This window comes from Perissodus microlepis, chromosome 11, assembly GCF_051167445.1.
Source record: "Perissodus microlepis isolate ML-2025 ecotype Zambia chromosome 11, ASM5116744v1, whole genome shotgun sequence".
NCBI lineage: Eukaryota > Metazoa > Chordata > Actinopteri > Cichliformes > Cichlidae > Perissodus > Perissodus microlepis.
Window position 1 is genome coordinate 7,387,093 of NC_140471.1, and position 17,462 is coordinate 7,404,554.

The following is a 17,462-nucleotide window of genomic DNA, read 5'->3' on the forward strand; positions in this document are numbered from 1 at the left end:
ACTTTCAGTTACTTGTTATGAGCTAAAGAAGGAAAAACACCATGTTTCCCAGTTTATTGAATAGCCCTCTGTGAATAGAATACACAATTTTTACAAATCTACTGACACAATGTTAAAAGCCACTGTGAAGAGAATATGTGGAAAATGCAGAATTATTCCCTCCTTCCCCCAAATTTACATCCTTATGCTAAATTTTACATTCATGTAGATTTAATGAAACATGAGAAAACAAAAAGTTTGGATTCAGGCAGTCTTTAGATGCACAATACAGAAAGATTGATATTTATTACTTATAACATGGACAGAATGACTTTAAATAGCAAATAAATTACACATTTAAAACAGTTCTGAGTTTGGAGCCAAGTGAATATATGTGTGTGATAAATCCAAGTCATTAAAGAAATTTATTAAAGCTACAGAATGATATAAATAGACTTTCTCTTTACGAGTACCGATATGCTCACCACACTAAGTCGACCCCTAGACTGAAATCCAAGGCACACATCTTATAAAGATGCTGCTTCTCTCCAGTGTGTTGGCATCTGCTGTGAAGCTGATGGTGCAGGTAAACAGGCTCAACGGCACAATGTCATTTCACATGGTGAAGACAGAGACTCGCCTTTATGAATGGAATCAATACAGGAACACAGAGCTACAAATTTGCATAGATGAATTAAAGGAGAGCAAGATTTTTTTTTTTCCTACAATATTGTAAGTTCTGTTACACTCACATGAACAGCAGTGAGACATGCAGGTCTCTTTCACCCATTAAGATAACACCATACATGTGGTCATATTAAAATAGTTACTTAAGATACAGCAAAGACGCACTTTTAAACTTGGAAGGAAATTAGCTTTTTGTTTGTTTATATTTAACATGCACTGAATAGCTTTTGGTATGTGACAGCTGGTCTTTTATAAAATGATTTCAGAAAGCGACTGGGTTCAAAGAGCAGATCAGCTCGATGAAGCCTGTCCTAAGCAAAAGCTACTGCCTGGAGTGAGGAAACACCTGCCTGCTGTGTTACACAACAGCACATTGGACCTCGTTTATTAATACACTACGGTGAAAGGTCCACTGTGTCCCACTGTTGTACAATGCAAATGGTGCATGGTGTGTACAAAAGTAAAACTGCATAGCAAAATGTTCTGGAGAGAAAAATAGATTTTTTTTTTTTTTTATATCGTCACAGACATTACAGACCAGTAGAGTGAATCAACTCGGTTCCATTGTATTGCTCATTCTGCAGCTTCCTGCCTTTGTGTACTCAGTTGTTGTGCAGTGTTTTGCATAGATCCAAGAGCAGTGGTGGAGCAGCTCATGCAGAGAGGGGAGGGTCAGATGTATTTGTTGGCCAGGTTCTGAACATCGTTCTTAGTGAAATGTGTGCTCTGCACGGCTGAGAGATCCTCAAACAGCTGAGTCATGTGGTGACGCTCGTCCTTCTCCAGCAGCATTAGTACAACCTGCAAACAGTGCGTCAGCGTTTATCACCACACAGACCGCTTGATTGCAAAATCTTACAAACTTCAGCTTTTCAGACCATATTTGCATGCTAATCTTACCGAGAACCTGTCAGCAGTGTGCAGATGGTTGAGGTGTTGGTAGACCAGATAAGGGTCTTTCTCCAGTAGGTGTGAGTGCAGGGCCTGCATGATGAAGCTGATGGTGTGTCCATCAAGCTGGGTGCTCAGGAACTGGGGAAGCATCTCTGGGGCCGTGGAGGCCAGTAGTTCCGCGCAGGCCACTGTGTTTCCAGAGCTACGAGCCGCGTTCAGGGATTGGCCGAATTCATAGGCGGTGGCCGGCTGGAGGTTGATGCTGATGTCTTCTCCTTTGCAGCTGTTTTTGGAGTTAGGGACAGCGGTCACATTCTCGTCATCCTCAACCTGAGGAGGGAGACGGACATGGGTGAAACATTTACACAGGGAAGACAAAAATGGAAAGCCGGTCTCTGTCAGTGAGTCACAATCTGGGAAATCTGCACCACCTATTGCCTTAATTAGGAATAATATGTCTGGGATGCAGTGATTGGATCTATAAGCTTCCATCTTTACCTACTGGTGTGCTGAACCTGAAGAAAAGGAAAACAAGAGCTTCATAACAATCTGTAGCCTTTTAAACTTGGAGCACAGCCACTTTTCACTCTGAAACTGAGACTGAGTTTTGAGACCCAGATAAGCAGCATAAGATGCATGGATACAATTTTACACTTTAGCTTTCTCCGTGTTCTCTTTTGTCTTTTAACAATAAACTGAAAATGGTACATCTAACCCCACTCAAGCTTTAATTTGGTGCTTTTATTCTTCATTAGATCATTAATAGTAAATGAGGATGGCGCACAAAGACGAACGGTACACAACAGCTGGGAGCGCTGCACTTTATGATCTGTGCTAGGCTAGAATAAAACCAGAGCTGATCAGATTTCACACGGTATCCCAGCAGGTGTCAGGAGTAATCAGCTAAAAACACACAACTATTCAAAGGACACTTGTTGACCATAAGTCATGATCATTCAGTCCCCATCATTATAATGCCTCTTCTTCCTAACCACACGTGTAGACTCTCTAAAGTCAAAAGTGGATATGTCTGTTGGATGCAATAAGGGGAAAATATTTATTTTCAATGAAAGTGAATAAACTGTACTCGCCTCTGTGATGGGGACTGTCTTCCTGGGTTTGTTTGGTGAAGCACTGGCCAGACTCTGTCTGAGCAGCTTGGTGACCTCCTCCAGCTCCTTCTCAGCCTCCTGCACGTTGGGATCTTGCTGCAGCACTTCCTGCAGGTCCGAGCTGCAAGCCAGGTAGTCCTGATGGAGGGAGACACCGAAAAAATACAAAGAGAGCTTTATGTATGAAATATGTGAAAGGGATATTTTACTCCTTAGCCACCCAATAGAAAGAAATCACTCCCTTATGGCATTAGCCATTAAAGTCCAGCTCTATTCACCTTGAGACCTTTATTAGCCATGGCTCGTCTGTAGAAGGCCTTCTTATTGGTTGGCTCCAGTTTCAGTGCTGCATCACAGTCCTGCTTGGCCTCAGCGAACCTCTCCAGCTTCAAGTAGCACAGAGCTCTATAAACACACACACGTCAATTGTGATTTTTATTTTTGTCACTGGCACCTAATCACATTTGACACGTGACGTGAAGTATCATGAATTTGTGACTCACTGCGAATCCGGTTTTATAATAACAGCTGAAGTCATGCCATCAGCATTAACAGAACAGAACATTTTCCTATGATGATGAGATTTACGATTTACACCTCAGAGATGTGCTTCTGGAGCCCCTTTTCTAAATGAATCTTCATGTTTTTAATTTTTTCAAATGGCTCTCAGCAGCTGTGCACCAATGGCGTATGGATGTTTGCTCTGGTGTGGCTGTACATACAATCTGTTCTCACAGCAGAGCTCCACATGCACATGCAAACACCAACACACAATAGGAAAACATTCATGTCATCAGTTTCTTCTGTGACCTGATCAACACCATCTATGTACTATTGTGTTGTGCACCAATTTACCACCAATACACACTAATTTGGCAGCAGTGACAGGTGGCACGACTGGATAGGATTAAAAACAGAGCCGAAAGCACGGCTGACAAATGACAGCTGGGTGTCGTTAATCAGCCTTTTTTAAATTCAGTTGAACAAATTTTGGGGATTTTCAGGCTGTTTTCCCACATCAAGGTGAACCAGTGGCAGAAGATGTGATGAACAGAGGGGAAACGAGACCGCAGGAACATGTCTGTCTATATGTGAGAATTAAATGACTAACCTGTTGGTGTAGATAGTGCATTCCTCTGGCTTTAGCTTAAGGCATTCTGTGTACTTTCCCAGAGCATCCTGGTATTGGCTCTTCTTCACAAAATCGTTCCCTTCTTGTTTCAAAGCTGAAAAACGGACTTCGGCTTTCCTCTCTAGAAAACAAAACAAAGTGGTGATTGCTAAACATCGCTTACTCACACAGACACGAGGTCCATTCTCCTCCATTTTGACTTCATATATCCACACTGACACTTGCAATACATTTTAACTGACCTCGCTTTTATAAGCCTGTGCTACACAGCTGGAGGGTTTAAGCACTTGAAATTAATGCTGTGCTAGCTGGACATGAGCCACGAGAGTTAAGTCAGCAATCAGTCCCGGTGTGGACCGAGGGCTAATCAATCTGCTGCAGAGTGTCTGCAGAGCGTCTTCAGGGAGGTAAAATTATGCCAGCAGTGCTATTCTTTCATTAGAGTCTAAAAATAGCATAGGTAGAAAAGCCCTGGGAGCAGAGAAACTGCATGGTCAGAGGTGACACGTCCACTTATATAAAAATAAGCCTTTCAAATATTCCTCCAGTCACAACAGGAAGACTTTTGTTCCTCCATCGCTGTATCAAGCAGAAGAATGGTTCAAAAACCGAACAAAGGTAGCTATAATGTCAGAAGAAAGAGCTGCTCGAGAAAATGTTTGTTAATGCTGGATGTAGTCAACATTAGATTTTATTCAGTCATCATAACCGCTGTATGTATAAATGTCCCAGCTACTCTCCTCATTGTCCCAGCTCAGCGATCAACACTTCTGACCCTGACTAACTCTGTGTTTCTGGGGACAAACATTAATTAAGCATCATGACTCTAAAAACAACAGACCTGCATCCCTAGCAGCCTTCTCTGCTCGAGCTTGGAGGACCTCAGCACTGGGTGGCTCCTCTCTGCGGTGTTGCTGAGCCGACAGAGGCACCAGAGGGATCTCGGGAAGTTTCTCTCTCCACTCTGGCCCGTCTTGCTCGATGAGCAGCCGGGTGATCCTAGAGGAGGACGTGATTCAGTCATTGTTACAGCACACAGATGAGAGACATTGATAAGGCTTACATGGCGTGTTAAAGATGCATCTAATCCACCCTGTTCCACAGTTTAGGGAGTTTATGTCTTATTGTGTAACTTTGTAGATAAATGTGGGGATGAATGATATCTTTGACCCTCTGGTACTCCTGAACACAAACCAGCCAGGTGAGTATTGCGTAACAGAGAAGGGACACACAGTCTGAGAGACATGATTAGCCTCTAGCCGGAGCTGCTTTTGACCAGCTAAATCTGTTAGTCTCTAATAAGCCTGTGTGTAATGGTTACCATGATTTGTTTTGATTTAGTCTTCTAAATATGTTATAATTCCATTTCTGGATTTCAATTATAGAACATTTTCAAATTTGGAAAATACAGCAGGTAGATAGAGTAAGAAAATCTCCATGTCTCATCTGTCTTTTTATTTCCTTTGCTGTAACAGCTAAAGATAGTCTGTGTCCACCTTGTTTAAAATAGATGAGAAATGCACTGCCATAGACATGGGTGCTGTAAAATTCAATACTTGCTTTTGAGATGGCAAATGTTAATGAGTCTGTTAGCTGAGGTGAGAGGTGGACATTATACCTGTTGACACTGTCGTGAGCTGCCTGCACGCTCACGTCTATCTGCAGCACAGTTTTGTAATCCACGTAGGCCTTTCGGTAACGCTCCAGGGACTCATAAGCCATGGCACGGCGGAGGAGGGGCTTGAGGGAGAATGGCTGCAGCTCCAGGGCTCTGATTGGAATAAATAGATGCAATGAGACAAGAGCAAAGGATCGAGTCTGGTGCCCCTGCTGTCGATGCTAGGGCAAAGGATGTGTCTGTACATGTTGTTTCTGAGGTAGTGAACAAGTCTAAAGGTGTGATTCAAGTTTTCTATAACCCCATCTTTCTGCAAACACATCAAGTATATTTAAAGGCTTTCATATGGGAGGCTCCCTTAAGTTAGCCCAGTCTGCTGCTTATAAACCACTTCTAAAGAGATTAATTACAATCCCTTACGACACACCCAAGTGCAAATCCCCTCCCACTCATGAATGATCTGAGATCCTCTGCTGAGACTGGTATATGATGACGCTGTCTGCAAAAATTTGTAGCAGTTTGATCTTTAAGATGAAGCACAGGGACAAGCGTGCATTTGCCTTCCACAACTTTTCACATATCTTGCTGAACACTGGTAGAGTTTTATCAGTTCTCTCACCTTGTGCAGTCTTGTATGCAGTCTTGACTGTTGCCATCTTTCAGGTAGCAAGCTGCTCTGTTGGAATATAGAATACAGAGATCTTCTGGACTATCAATCCCTGCATAGAAAATAGAGCCCAATATCAGAAATGTAATACACAGCTTGGAAACAGCATGCATAGTTCTGCAGTTATCTTGGGGGTGGAATACAGAATATCTGCAAAGACATCATGAACTCAAAGTTTGAATCGTGTACTTATTGTCTAAATCAGACTGTTTAATGTGCTCTCTGAGCAGCTATAGAAGCGCTGTAGAAAGTACATGATTCCTGTCATGATGAAATAAAGAAACTTCAGTTATTGGAAGATATTGAGCTATCATTTCTTTTCTTTCAGATTTATGAATACAAAGTGGCAGACACGCATACACACACATGTTAAATGTTTTACTAGCTTTTATCTGCAGGTTTGCAACTGTAGTTGCTTTTTGTTAAGACCCAAAAGAGGAAGGGCGCCTGTAACATGACTAAAATATATATATATATATATATATATATATATATATATATATATATATATATATATATATATATATATATGGACATTTCCCTTTGAGATTTTGACAACTGACATGTGCAAAGTCCACACGCTGTTTCTCTCCACCTGCCTCACACTAACTTAACAGTGTTTTCTTCACTATCACAGAGTTAAGCAAATCACACAGGTCTACGGTGCATGTTTCACACACAGCAACATTATCCTGCTACACTAAATACATTCATATCAGTGTGCTGCCTCATCAGATGAAAACAGATTATGGATGATGACACAGCGTGGCAGTGATGATGATGTCTTAGCAACTGAGAGCACTTAGCGAGGTTATTGTGACAGTAGATCATGTAAACTACAGCAACTGTGTGCATACCACAACTACGAGACCTGACAAAGTATCTTGAATGTCTCGTTCAGTTTCATTTCTACTGAAAAGAGCCTTTTTCACAGATCGGAAAAAAATTCTGCATGTGTAGATTAGGTCACATCTGTTGTGCTTCCCACAGTAATCCAGATAGATGATGCCCAGCGACTTTCACAGTCTTAACTGAGTATATTATGGCTGTCCACAGAAAGAGACACAAGGCCATATGTTTAACGGAGAGTGAGCAGAGGTTTCTCTTCCTCCATCAACTGCTCGTCGTCTCACTCTCTGTGAGAATTATTGCTGCAGTCCTACAAATTCAATTTCACAGTGAGTGGTTAGAGGTCATGTGACTTGGACAGACCTGAGCTGAGAGGCTTAGCACCAGACTAAAACAGCAACACTGTTTGCGTACAGCCACAGTCCATCATCCCAGGGATAAGTCACTAAATATTAACATTGTAATGGATCTTACTAAAATTTTGAATACTGCATATAAACTGTTCACACAAAAATGTGAAGTCTGTGGACTGAGAATTTGAAATTGTTTATGAGGACTTATTTCCATAGGGAAAATGATTTTTATTGCTATCCTGTTTTCATGTGTAAGTCTCTGCAGTGTGTTAAAGTGACAAAAATAAAGACAACCACTGACATTATAGCTACGACCCTATGACACCATAGAAAGCTGTTATTAAAATATGATGATGAATAAACAGCTGAGAAAACAGTCGATCAGTTCTGATTCATTTGTCAGTTCATAACACACTGATATGAGTAAAAATGTTATGATTACTGACACGGTGGCACATAGGTAACTTCTAACCAGCAACCTCACTGTATAAAATTAATTAAATAGTTTTTTCTTAATATTCTAAAATATTACAAACACGATCAACAGTGAGTACCCCTGAGGCTTACCTGAATCTGTATAGCCCTGAATGGCTTGTGAGTATTTCTCCAGTGCATCGGCAAACTGTCCATTTTTAAACAGCAGGTTTCCTTCGTTCTTTAGCCGGGCCAGGGGTGGGGGCAGGGCCCCACATGGGGCATCAAGGTTGACAGTTTCTCCAGCATTTCCTCCAACTGGAGTTGCCTTACCGCTGCCGCTCTGATCACCCTGAACCGAAGCTGTCGAGCCTCTCTTGCTTGATCCATTGGCTATCTTTTCCTGTGGGACTTTGTACTTGTCTGAGCTGCCTCTGTTCCTCCTGTGTTCATGGTGGGAGCTGTTGGACTCGGCATGTGGACCCCCGTCCCCTCTGCCGTGGGGCTTTTTATGAGCGTTTCCCATGTCTCCCCTTTCGACAGGAGTAGCTGATCTCTCCTCCCCTCCCACGGGCTGGCTAGGTTGAACCAGACAAGCTGGAAGGGAGAGGGAGGGAGGGGAGAAGCAGAGGGAGAGAGACAGAGAAGGGGAAGTCACACCCACAGGAAAGAGTCAGCAGTTACATCATAGTGTGGGAGGAGAGGAGCACATGACACGGAGCCACTTCAAACAGGGAGTTCCAGGAAGTAGAGATACCAAACAGTGACTTATGAAAGGGCTGTGTGGGGGTAGGGCAGAAAACACATACATGCACTGTTCCTTCACCCAGAGAGACAAGAGGGGAATTTCCTCTATCTATAAGACAGCAGACAGAAGGGGATGTGACTAAAGCACTACTATTACCGGCAATGTTGGAGCTTCCTAACATGCTCTGTATAAATCGTGACTGTATTAGAGGGCAAATCCTTCAACTTCTAAATCCAGCACAGCTATAAAGACACAAAAAACTTTCTGCTATAAAGTTAAAATTTAACACCTCATTCAAGTTACATAAATTAGAGTAGCAATAGATTTTTGAGTACAGTTAAGTCAGTGGAATGACTTAACTTGTTACTTTTCACTAAATGAGAATATAGATAAAAATATATCTCCAGTAAGGGAAAAATCTGATCTGGGAAATCTGTACCACAGTCTACTGGTTTACCTCATTCACTTCCTGCTAGTCTTGCTAGTTTTTAATATGAAATAAACAGTGAAAAAAAAACAACATATCAAATCAAGGATCAATGCACACTTTTGAAAAAAATCTAAATTTCCTCTGAACTCATAACTTACCTAAGCTTGACTATAACTGAAAAACGATTTAACTGCATGTTAAATAGAGAGTAGGCAACATTTAAATCAGTTGCGGTTTGATTGATTTTTGGATGCAAATGGGTTATCATAAATGGCCATTAGCGCCGTTATAGTCTCTATGTCTGTGTTTAAGGATATTGATTGTTTTTAGTAGTTCAAACAATCACCAGTTTTATGAGCTTTGTTGTCACTGTCAGTCTGGTTATCTGCCTCTTCTATCTCTTGGATGAGGATTTTTTTGCCCTTGCGTTGCTTCTCTTGTTGGCATTCCTCCATCTTCTTCTCAATTTGAGACAAAAGTTGCTAAAACACAAACAATTCATCCATTAGAACATCTCATGTGTTGTTTGTCACAACTATTCATATCACAATCTATGATAGATTACTTAGTTGTAGTGACTGGTGTATGTATAACTACAAAAAGGAACATTTTCTTCCCATTTACACCTAAATTATACTCAAATAAATAGAAACAGAAGTTAAACAATGCAATTAAAGGGGACGGCTAAACACAGCACATCCTGAGCTGTTCCACTGATACAGATCTGTTAAAAAAGCCACATCATCCTCTAAATAGGGTAATGACATAAATACATGAAAGACTTCCAGTGATAGACTCACTAAATCACTCAACTTTCACAAATACAGTGACACCTAGTGGATGAAAGGTAGACTGGCGCATGATGAACATGCCTCAGTACTATCACCTACAGTCGCAGCGGTGTTCTGTGGCTCTTCCCTGAGCACCGTCCTCAGGTCTTCAGTGGCCATGTGGAAGTTGCCCATATGATTATAAACAACAGCACGACGAAGCAGGGCTAACGAAAAGAAGTGCATTACAATATGTAGCACATACACTAATGCTGCTGTAGCTAAAGTATACCACATCATATAAATACATCTAAAAGTGCAGGTGTATTTATTCTGGAAGCATTATTGTGTTAGAAATTATAGAAATAACATTAACACACCTTTCAGATTGCCCGGTTCTAGCTCGAGCACACTCAGGCAGTCTTTCAGGGCATTGTGCCAGTGCTCGAGCTTGATCTCTGCCTGGGCTCTGTTGTTGTATGCAGCCACAGTTGTTATAATGGAAAGGCTCCTGTAATGGAATAAACAATAAAGCAAACCTCTATTTACAGTGAGATTATTGCACAAACACTTACTACTACAGCTACAATGAAAGATGACAGTCTACTGCTTACAATATATACCAAGCAAAATGATAAAAGCCCTTTAAAAGACGCTAAGTGCTTTCTGCAATGAAGGAGTTGTTTAAAGAACCTGACCTGGAATAGTATGTGACCGCCTCCTCATAATCCTTTGCTCTAAAAGCTTCATTGCCTTTGTCCTTTTCACGATTTGCCAGGAAGAGCTTCTCCTGTTGTGACAGCACTGGATGGATCACAGGGGAAACCTTACATGTTACACAAAAATGCCAACACACCTGATGTACGTTGTATGCTTAATAATTACTGCAAAAAAAAAAGAAGAACACTTTCTATCCACAATAGATTACATGAAGTGTCCACTTGAGTCTTGATTTTAGGATGTCCTGAGTTTATAATTGCAGGTGGATCAGTTTTGTCCACATCCTCCTCTATTTTCTCACATTCTTTTTCCACATCGAACCTGGAAAGAAGGTGTAAAATATACACTTAAAGGTCAAGTTTTTAAACTGTGGATCACTGTAATGGAAGCAGTTTAGCTTTAAAGCCCTTTTACAAAGTAAAAAGACTTGGGAAGCTTTTATGCACAGAGAATTCAGCTGCTGCAACAGTGGGGTCTTTCTTCTGAATATAATAGACAAATGTGGAGACAGCATGACTCACTTGTCCCATTCTCGGTAATCACGTGGTAGGGCGCATTTTGAGGGTTTCTTTCTTTCTTGTGGAACTGTTTTCTATCATGAGAAAAGACTCTGTTTGAATATTTGTCTTCTATACATATATGTAACTGGTTATGTACTGTATATGCCTTGATTTTTTTTTTACCTGGCTCAGAGGAACGAAGCAATTGGAACCTCTTACAGGTGGCATATTTTCTTTCACTAGATCATCAAATACTGACTGGTGTTTCAGGGTTGTTTCAGTCTTTTTGGTTTCTTCTTGCCATCTCTGAGCAAAGTATTTGGAGAAACAGCCATGTGAGAACAAAGTAAATAGGATTTATTTATTTTTTTAAAAGAAAGAAAAAAATGTGTACCATACTTTCAACTCATCCTCAATTTGGCTCCACTCATCTTTAGAGAGGCTGGCTGCTGTGGCTACAGGCATTTCCTTCCTAAGAGCTCGGCTCTTAGGGTCCAGTTTCTCCAGGTGACTCTCACAAAACTTGATCAGGTGAGGATAAATGCCCTCTTCGCCGGACCTTTAACCAAATAAAAAAGAAAAATAAAGAATAGCTTTTTTTGCAATATTTTTCATTCACATTTTCCAGCCTGTATTTTGTTATGACATGCACTATTATCCCTCTGCAACTGATGACAAGTGTTACGTAATCTATTTGCAATATTGCACATACATCTTACCATCTCAGTGGAGAATGAGTGAAACTTGACATGATGATGAGTTTATAACCTTCATAAAGGAAAACCTCACCAACACTATAAAGGGACTGGACTGACTGATTGCTTTATTTTGAGCATGTAAATATAAATACAGTGGGTTTCCTCCAACAACACTATATCGCTCAACAGACAGTTACCTCAGTGTTGTCAGGATCTTCTCGAGGTATCTCACATCTTTACATTTTTCAATGTAATCGTAGTCCAGGTGCTCCACAGGAACCTTGCCCCTGTAGTCCACAGTGGTGGAGTGACTCTGAAGGGATAAAACTGCGTCTTCACTCATTTCTGGAAAGAATTTACACAGTCAACGTGTCAAAAAGTGTTTCATAAAAGGGAGACATGGCAGTTCTGCATTATATTTGTATAACTTACCAGCTTTTTAGCTAGCTACCTTAACTTTACTGGTAATTTTAATAGTTCGTCAGAAACAGCTAGGTTCTGTATTTAGGGATGTAACATTCGGGAAAGGCAGACTTATCTCTTAAGTGTCTCTTGAGTAATTAATGCAAGATCACATTAATGTTAATAATGTTAAGCAAAATTAGTTTACCTGCTCCCGTTTGGCTGAACGCTCATCGACAATGTGGTGTGTATTGCTATGGTAACCACACACGGACGGAAGGCCGGTAGCGCCGAGAGGAAGCACGTGACGCAGCCAACAGAGGGCTCCAAATTTGAAAACGTGGCTGGTGAACATGAGAAAACAGGAACAACAGCGGGGGGACAGCTGAGGCCTGGAACGAAGCCTGAGGAAACAACATCGCCTACGGAGGCCACGGCTTTTTGGAATAGCCCCGTTTTAACTTCAGGTAGGTATTTGTTAAATATTAAGCGCGTTTATTCCCGAAGAAGATTATTTTGTAGAGCTTAAGGTACAGACAGTGTGCATGGAATTCACCGACATTACCTCGTACTGGTTCCAGTTTCAGGAGGCTAACAACGTTATGTTAGTAAACGTGGATGGCATACAGAAATGTCAGCCACATTTTTCTTTAATTATAACTCGGTGTTTGACAGGTGTTTTACGAGGCCCACAGTTTTTGTTTTGTTTTTTGTTTGTTTGTTAATGGCAATCATTTTTGCATGGCATTTCAGGGCTAACACAGGTGTAACTGATTAGTCATTCGCTGTGCCATTCCGGGTCCCCTTCAGTCACATTAACAGGAGGCTATTTCAGCTTTGACGGAGCATCACTGCTTTTAATTCTGGAACCGGTTTTTATCCTGTCATGTCTTGTTAAAATGGCTGCTCTGACCCTCTGAACTAGCATAGAGGGTGAAATTACACTGTAAAATGGGCACGCACGAGACGTCGTCGGGTTTTTGTTTTGTTTTGCTTTTGGATGAATTTTACTAATATCAGTTTTGTGTGTGTTTACCAAATAATTTTGCCTTGTCATATTTCTTCAGACGGAATTAAGTGTGAAAGTAACGAGGAGTAAAATGATGTTAAAGGTGGTGTATACTGTCAGTCGGGCTCTGTCGGTGTCTTTTGGCGGTTATGGAGCTCTTTAAAGCGGCATCAGAGAGGGCACGAGACGGGGGAATTTAAATCGGCAGCACGCGCTCTCATAGCAACGCGGATGAAACAGCTGAGAAGGATCAGAGATAAATCAGCTGTCTGTCGCTTTCTGATATACAAACTGCTACTTTTATACACTGAAAACCACCGTAAGATTCGGGAGATAACTTTTATTTTACTATGATAAGTGAGTCCAGCATGAGACGCCTTTTAAAAATATCGTTTTTAAAAGTATTTAAGCTAGCGTTGCTTAACTCTTGTTTAAAGTTATAATCTGTCACACTTGTTTATGTATTTACGGTCTCTTTAAGTTCACATTTGCTGTGCTGAAGTAGTTCTGTTTATTATATTCTGTTTCACTCCAGGTGACTTGTAATCCCCCGGAGGCCAGGCTAAGGTTTGTTGGTGCACTCAGGAGGAAGATGCAGTGCACTCCTGAATCTAGTCTTTATCTTGATGGCTATAAAGGGCAGCACTGCTACGATGACTGCTCTGACAGTGGATACTCAGGTTTTTTCCAGAGCCCACACAGCACCAGTGGAGCTGATTCATGTAGATCTTTGTCTCCGGTGGAACTGGATGAAACGCCCAAAGAGAACCTCCGGGTTTCTGTCACGCCAAAGAAGATCCGAGAACAAGTCAGATTTTTGGGCAGAGACTCCAGGAAGGTTTCAGCCGTAAGCTGGTGTGAAACTCCTAAAATATGCAAAAGGGATACCTCGCTGCGACAGAGACTTCTACTGTGTAAACCCACTGCAGATGTCAAAAATGACAACACAAGATCACCGTGCACCAGAAGGATTGAATCCCCTGTCAGTGGGTCTGAACCCTATTTGAGTACATCATTTGACTCTGTAGACACTGAGATGGGGGCAGCAAGCACTTTAAAAGTGGACCAGGACCTGCCACTATCAGGCAGGAAGCGCCGTGTTCTGTTCACGCAAGTGAGGACCTCAACTCTTGAAGATGGCAAGCACAACTGTTGTCACCTTCCCAGTTTTGAGAAAGAAGCCTCACTCACAGATCTAGACATGAGTGAACACATTTTTGCATCTGGTCAATGTAATGTCAAGACTCCAGGCTTCAACGAATTCCAGGCCATCTCTAAAGAAAACTCTCAGTCACCATTGGGCAGCATGACAGATAATCTATATAATGGCTCAAGTGTCTTGTCCACACCATCATCTGCACATACACCCAGCTATATCAGGTATGTGTTTTATTGACGAAGAAAATAAAACTTTAAAATATTTAAACACAGATTAACTCCTTTCTGACTTTTAAACAGGTCGTTGAGTGAAGACAGCGGTTTCAGCTCAGTGACTCTTGATAAATTACAAGACTCCACAGTGGACCATGATGGCTCGTTCCAGGAGCTGCTGCTGTCTGCCTCCAAAGGAAACTCTGAAACTCCAAATCCAACAGAAGGAAGGCGCCGCTCCCGTTTGCAGCGTCAGCACAGGCTCTCTACGCTTAAAGAAGGTGGCTCTCAGTCTGAGGAAGACCCAACGGACAGAAAGCATCAACATCCTTATCAATGTTACAGCCATTCTAAAGAGGATGAGGTTTTTGCCGAGGATATCACCCCTCGCAGTATCCTCTCTGTTAAATGTGGTAATGCCGTGAGCTCTGATCGCTTGGGCTCAGCAAAAAAAGATTATACCACCCCACAAAGAGTGACTAAAACCAAGGCACAAAACATGACCCCTTGTTCTACAGATCTTGGCAATCCAGATATCACACCACTCAGGATGACTCCAGTTAACCTCTCTCTGACTCCAGCGCTGCAGCTGGTTCAAGCTATGTGTCAGCACCATGCCCAGATGTTGGCTGGTCAAAGTCCAAGCCTGAAAGAGCAGCTGAAGTCTGCAGCAGCACTGACCAAGACCCCAAGCACTCTTCGGACCACTATGCCATTGGCAGGGCTGATTGGCAGGAAGATGGGCCTGGAGAAGGTGGACATACTCACAGAGCTGATGAAGAGGAACCTCAGGCACATCCTGGCTGTTATACTTTGCCAGATGGACTCTGAGAGTGTCTATAGGTGATAAATCATGTTTCCAAGTATACATTTTTATTCACACAATGTTTTACAGCGCATATCATCCATGCTTACTTGCCACAGGTTGCAGCTCCTTTCCCATTTGGTCACTGATTAATAAAATCATGACTACATTTTTAATGGAGTAAAGAATAATTCAGAGTCCTGTAGAATGATCGCAGGGTGATTGACGCTGAGCTGAAACATACATGTCGTTATGACAGCGTTTATGTTGTATAAACGATGCAATTTTCAGTAAAATCAGTGGAGTTTAGCTTGCATTACAAACTTGTGTTGTCTAAAAAGTTTAGTAAGCTGAAAATATTTCTCTCATACTTTTGTTTTTCACAGGTGCAGCTGTGTTTGCAAAAGCTGGAATCAAATTGTCCAGCAAGACAAGCTAGCTAGCACAATGAGAAGAAGCCACCCGAGTCAAGTGGAGGCTGCTCTTGAGGTAAGAGCCAGGCTGTGGCTAAAGGTCTTATAAGCAGGGGTGCACATAAGTGGTCCGTAGGTGCGCATTTGCTGTCAAAATAAAAGACACGCACCAGATAAGAAGTTGCAACGCGCGTTTGCGTAAGATTTTCTGGAGGAGGACAGACATTTGTTTAGAACTCTTAAAGATGTCAAAGAAGCAAGCTCCTTTAAGAAATTACTTTGGTGTTCCTCCACCTCCAAAGAAATGTCAGGAGTCTGAACCGCAAAAGAAGCGTGTATTCTCGGAAAAGTGGTTGCAGGAGGTGAGCTGGCTTCAAACAAATGATGAACGCACAGAGATGTGGTGCAGAATGTGCCGTGAAAATCCCACTCTAGCGGACAAAAACGGTGCCTTTTATATGTATGCAAACGCGCATTGAAGCTTCTTATCTTTGCTTCTTATTTTGACAGTGAATGCGCACCTGCGGACCACTTATGTGCACCCCTGCTTATAAGAGTGTTTGTTCAGCTCTGTAGCATTTAGCTTTCTGTGTTTTCAGTTAAACACAACATCTCTGTTATCACAGTCTTTGCTCTGTGGTCATCAGTGCATACGTACATCAAAATGAGTCTGTGTTATCACAATCTCCATCATTGTCACTGAAATGACTCTGAACTTATTTGCTGTCGTCTTATAGCTTGGTGCTACTGTCCATGTCGCTGATGCAGAGACCAGAGCCATGTTGCTTAAGCGATCAGCTCTGAAGACAGTTCAGGCCCAGTCTAGGACCTCCAGCTACTGCACTCCACAGTCAGGAAGCAGGGCTTTAACGCCACTGCAGCTCAGCGCCTTGCATTCAGACAGCAGCAGCAAACGGGATAAATTTCTGGAGGTAAGTTACAAATCCATTAAATTGCATTTTCTTGAACAAGCTATGGTATAGTCATGCTTTGAGGCATTTCTCATCAAACATTTATCAAAGTTATTTTAATAACTTCTTTTTCCTCTCAGGTTGCTAAAACCCTCTTCAATGATGAGTGCCTCAAGCCTTGTCCGAGATGTCAGCATCCCGCAAGATGCCATTCAGGCAAAAGAGAGGGAGTGTGCAGCAGAGCTGACTGTGGATTCCAGTTTTGCATGTCATGCTTGTGTACTTCTCACGGCTCTAGAGAGTGTGGTAGTCACTCTGCAGGCCGTCGCAGAAAGGACATACTTCCCGGAAGCGCTCAAAGCAAGCGCAATGTTAAAAGACTATGAACAAATTATTCCTGCTTCATGAAGTCACTTTAATAATATCTATTTTTTTGCAAGTTTATAGATGGCAATAAGCAGCGAGGAAACAGATGTGCAGTACGTGCAGTGTCTGTACTCTTCAATGTTTGTTTGTATTTCTTTACTTATCCCATCCTACCCCTTTCCTTTTTTGATATAGTTCTTACTTGTATATTTTTTTAAATTATGCACTGAAGGAGGTTTTACCAGCAGATAAAAGGATTTCATTTTACTGTTGTATTTTTCTATGCACTGACTGTACAGCCTGTTGGGGTTTTTTTGTTTTGGAGCTATTGAGACTTTCAGCTTTTACTAACATGTTTTCTAGATCGGTTTTTAAAATAAACTTGATATATAGTAAAAAAAAATTATTTTTTTTTCCCTACCCGTGTGCTGCGTCTCATTTGTGAGGATTGTGTATGTCGCTGTAACCTGTACAAATCAGTCATTGGTGCCACCTAGTGGTTTGACACTTTCACTGCGAAAGGAGTTTTATTTTACACCCCCCCTCCCCAATATATATACATATCTTAGATACTTAGAACTTTAATCTCTGAATTATCTCGAATAAATCGATCC

At 41.6% G+C, this 17,462-nt stretch overlaps 2 protein-coding genes across 4 annotated transcripts; one reads left to right on the forward strand and one right to left on the reverse strand.

The window, feature by feature from the left end:
* Positions 1-39: 39 nt before the first annotated feature.
* spag1b (sperm associated antigen 1b) lies at positions 40-12,352 on the reverse strand. Of its 2 annotated transcripts, none has more exons than XM_084943506.1 (19): positions 12,182-12,352; positions 11,769-11,884; positions 11,273-11,432; positions 11,057-11,179; positions 10,895-10,965; positions 10,582-10,694; positions 10,352-10,457; positions 10,034-10,164; positions 9,774-9,880; positions 9,230-9,365; positions 7,859-8,302; positions 6,042-6,141; positions 5,423-5,575; positions 4,646-4,803; positions 3,784-3,925; positions 2,951-3,077; positions 2,652-2,810; positions 1,567-1,890; positions 40-1,467 (listed from the first exon to the last, which is right to left on the reverse strand). In XM_084943506.1, exons 1-19 carry the CDS (start codon positions 12,326-12,328, stop codon positions 1,339-1,341), a joined length of 2,946 nt encoding a protein of 981 aa, XP_084799632.1. In that variant the 5' UTR covers positions 12,329-12,352; the 3' UTR covers positions 40-1,338. The 2 variants fall into 2 exon arrangements, with proteins under 2 accessions (XP_084799632.1, XP_084799631.1); XM_084943505.1 differs by having other exon boundaries at positions 11,769-11,916; positions 12,182-12,248.
* On the forward strand, positions 12,330-17,448 carry fbxo43 (F-box protein 43). 2 transcript variants are annotated; one of them, XM_084943508.1, is made up of 6 exons: positions 12,330-12,440; positions 13,518-14,362; positions 14,441-15,196; positions 15,545-15,647; positions 16,309-16,503; positions 16,623-17,448. In XM_084943508.1, exons 2-6 carry the CDS (start codon positions 13,575-13,577, stop codon positions 16,866-16,868), a joined length of 2,088 nt encoding a protein of 695 aa, XP_084799634.1. In that variant the 5' UTR covers positions 12,330-12,440; positions 13,518-13,574; the 3' UTR covers positions 16,869-17,448. The 2 variants fall into 2 exon arrangements, with proteins under 2 accessions (XP_084799634.1, XP_084799635.1); XM_084943509.1 differs by lacking the exon at positions 12,330-12,440 and adding an exon at positions 13,096-13,339.
* The last annotated feature ends 14 nt before the right edge of the window (positions 17,449-17,462 follow it).

Excerpts from the sequence above, each read along its gene's own strand:
- spag1b (XM_084943506.1), bottom strand. The coding sequence starts at position 12,328 with ATGTTCACCAGCCACGTTTTCAAATTTGGAGCCCTCTGTTGGCTGCGT. Across the intron at positions 11,433-11,768 it reads AAGATCCTGACAACACTGAG|GTCCGGCGAAGAGGGCATTT; the intron begins GTAACTGTCTGT and ends ATTTGGTTAAAG. Across the intron at positions 3,078-3,783 it reads TGCACTATCTACACCAACAG|AGCTCTGTGCTACTTGAAGC; the intron begins GTTAGTCATTTA and ends GTGTGTTTATAG.
- fbxo43 (XM_084943508.1), top strand. The coding sequence starts at position 13,575 with ATGCAGTGCACTCCTGAATCTAGTCTTTATCTTGATGGCTATAAAGGG. Across the intron at positions 15,197-15,544 it reads GACTCTGAGAGTGTCTATAG|GTGCAGCTGTGTTTGCAAAA; the intron begins GTGATAAATCAT and ends TGTTTTTCACAG. Across the intron at positions 15,648-16,308 it reads AAGTGGAGGCTGCTCTTGAG|CTTGGTGCTACTGTCCATGT; the intron begins GTAAGAGCCAGG and ends GTCGTCTTATAG.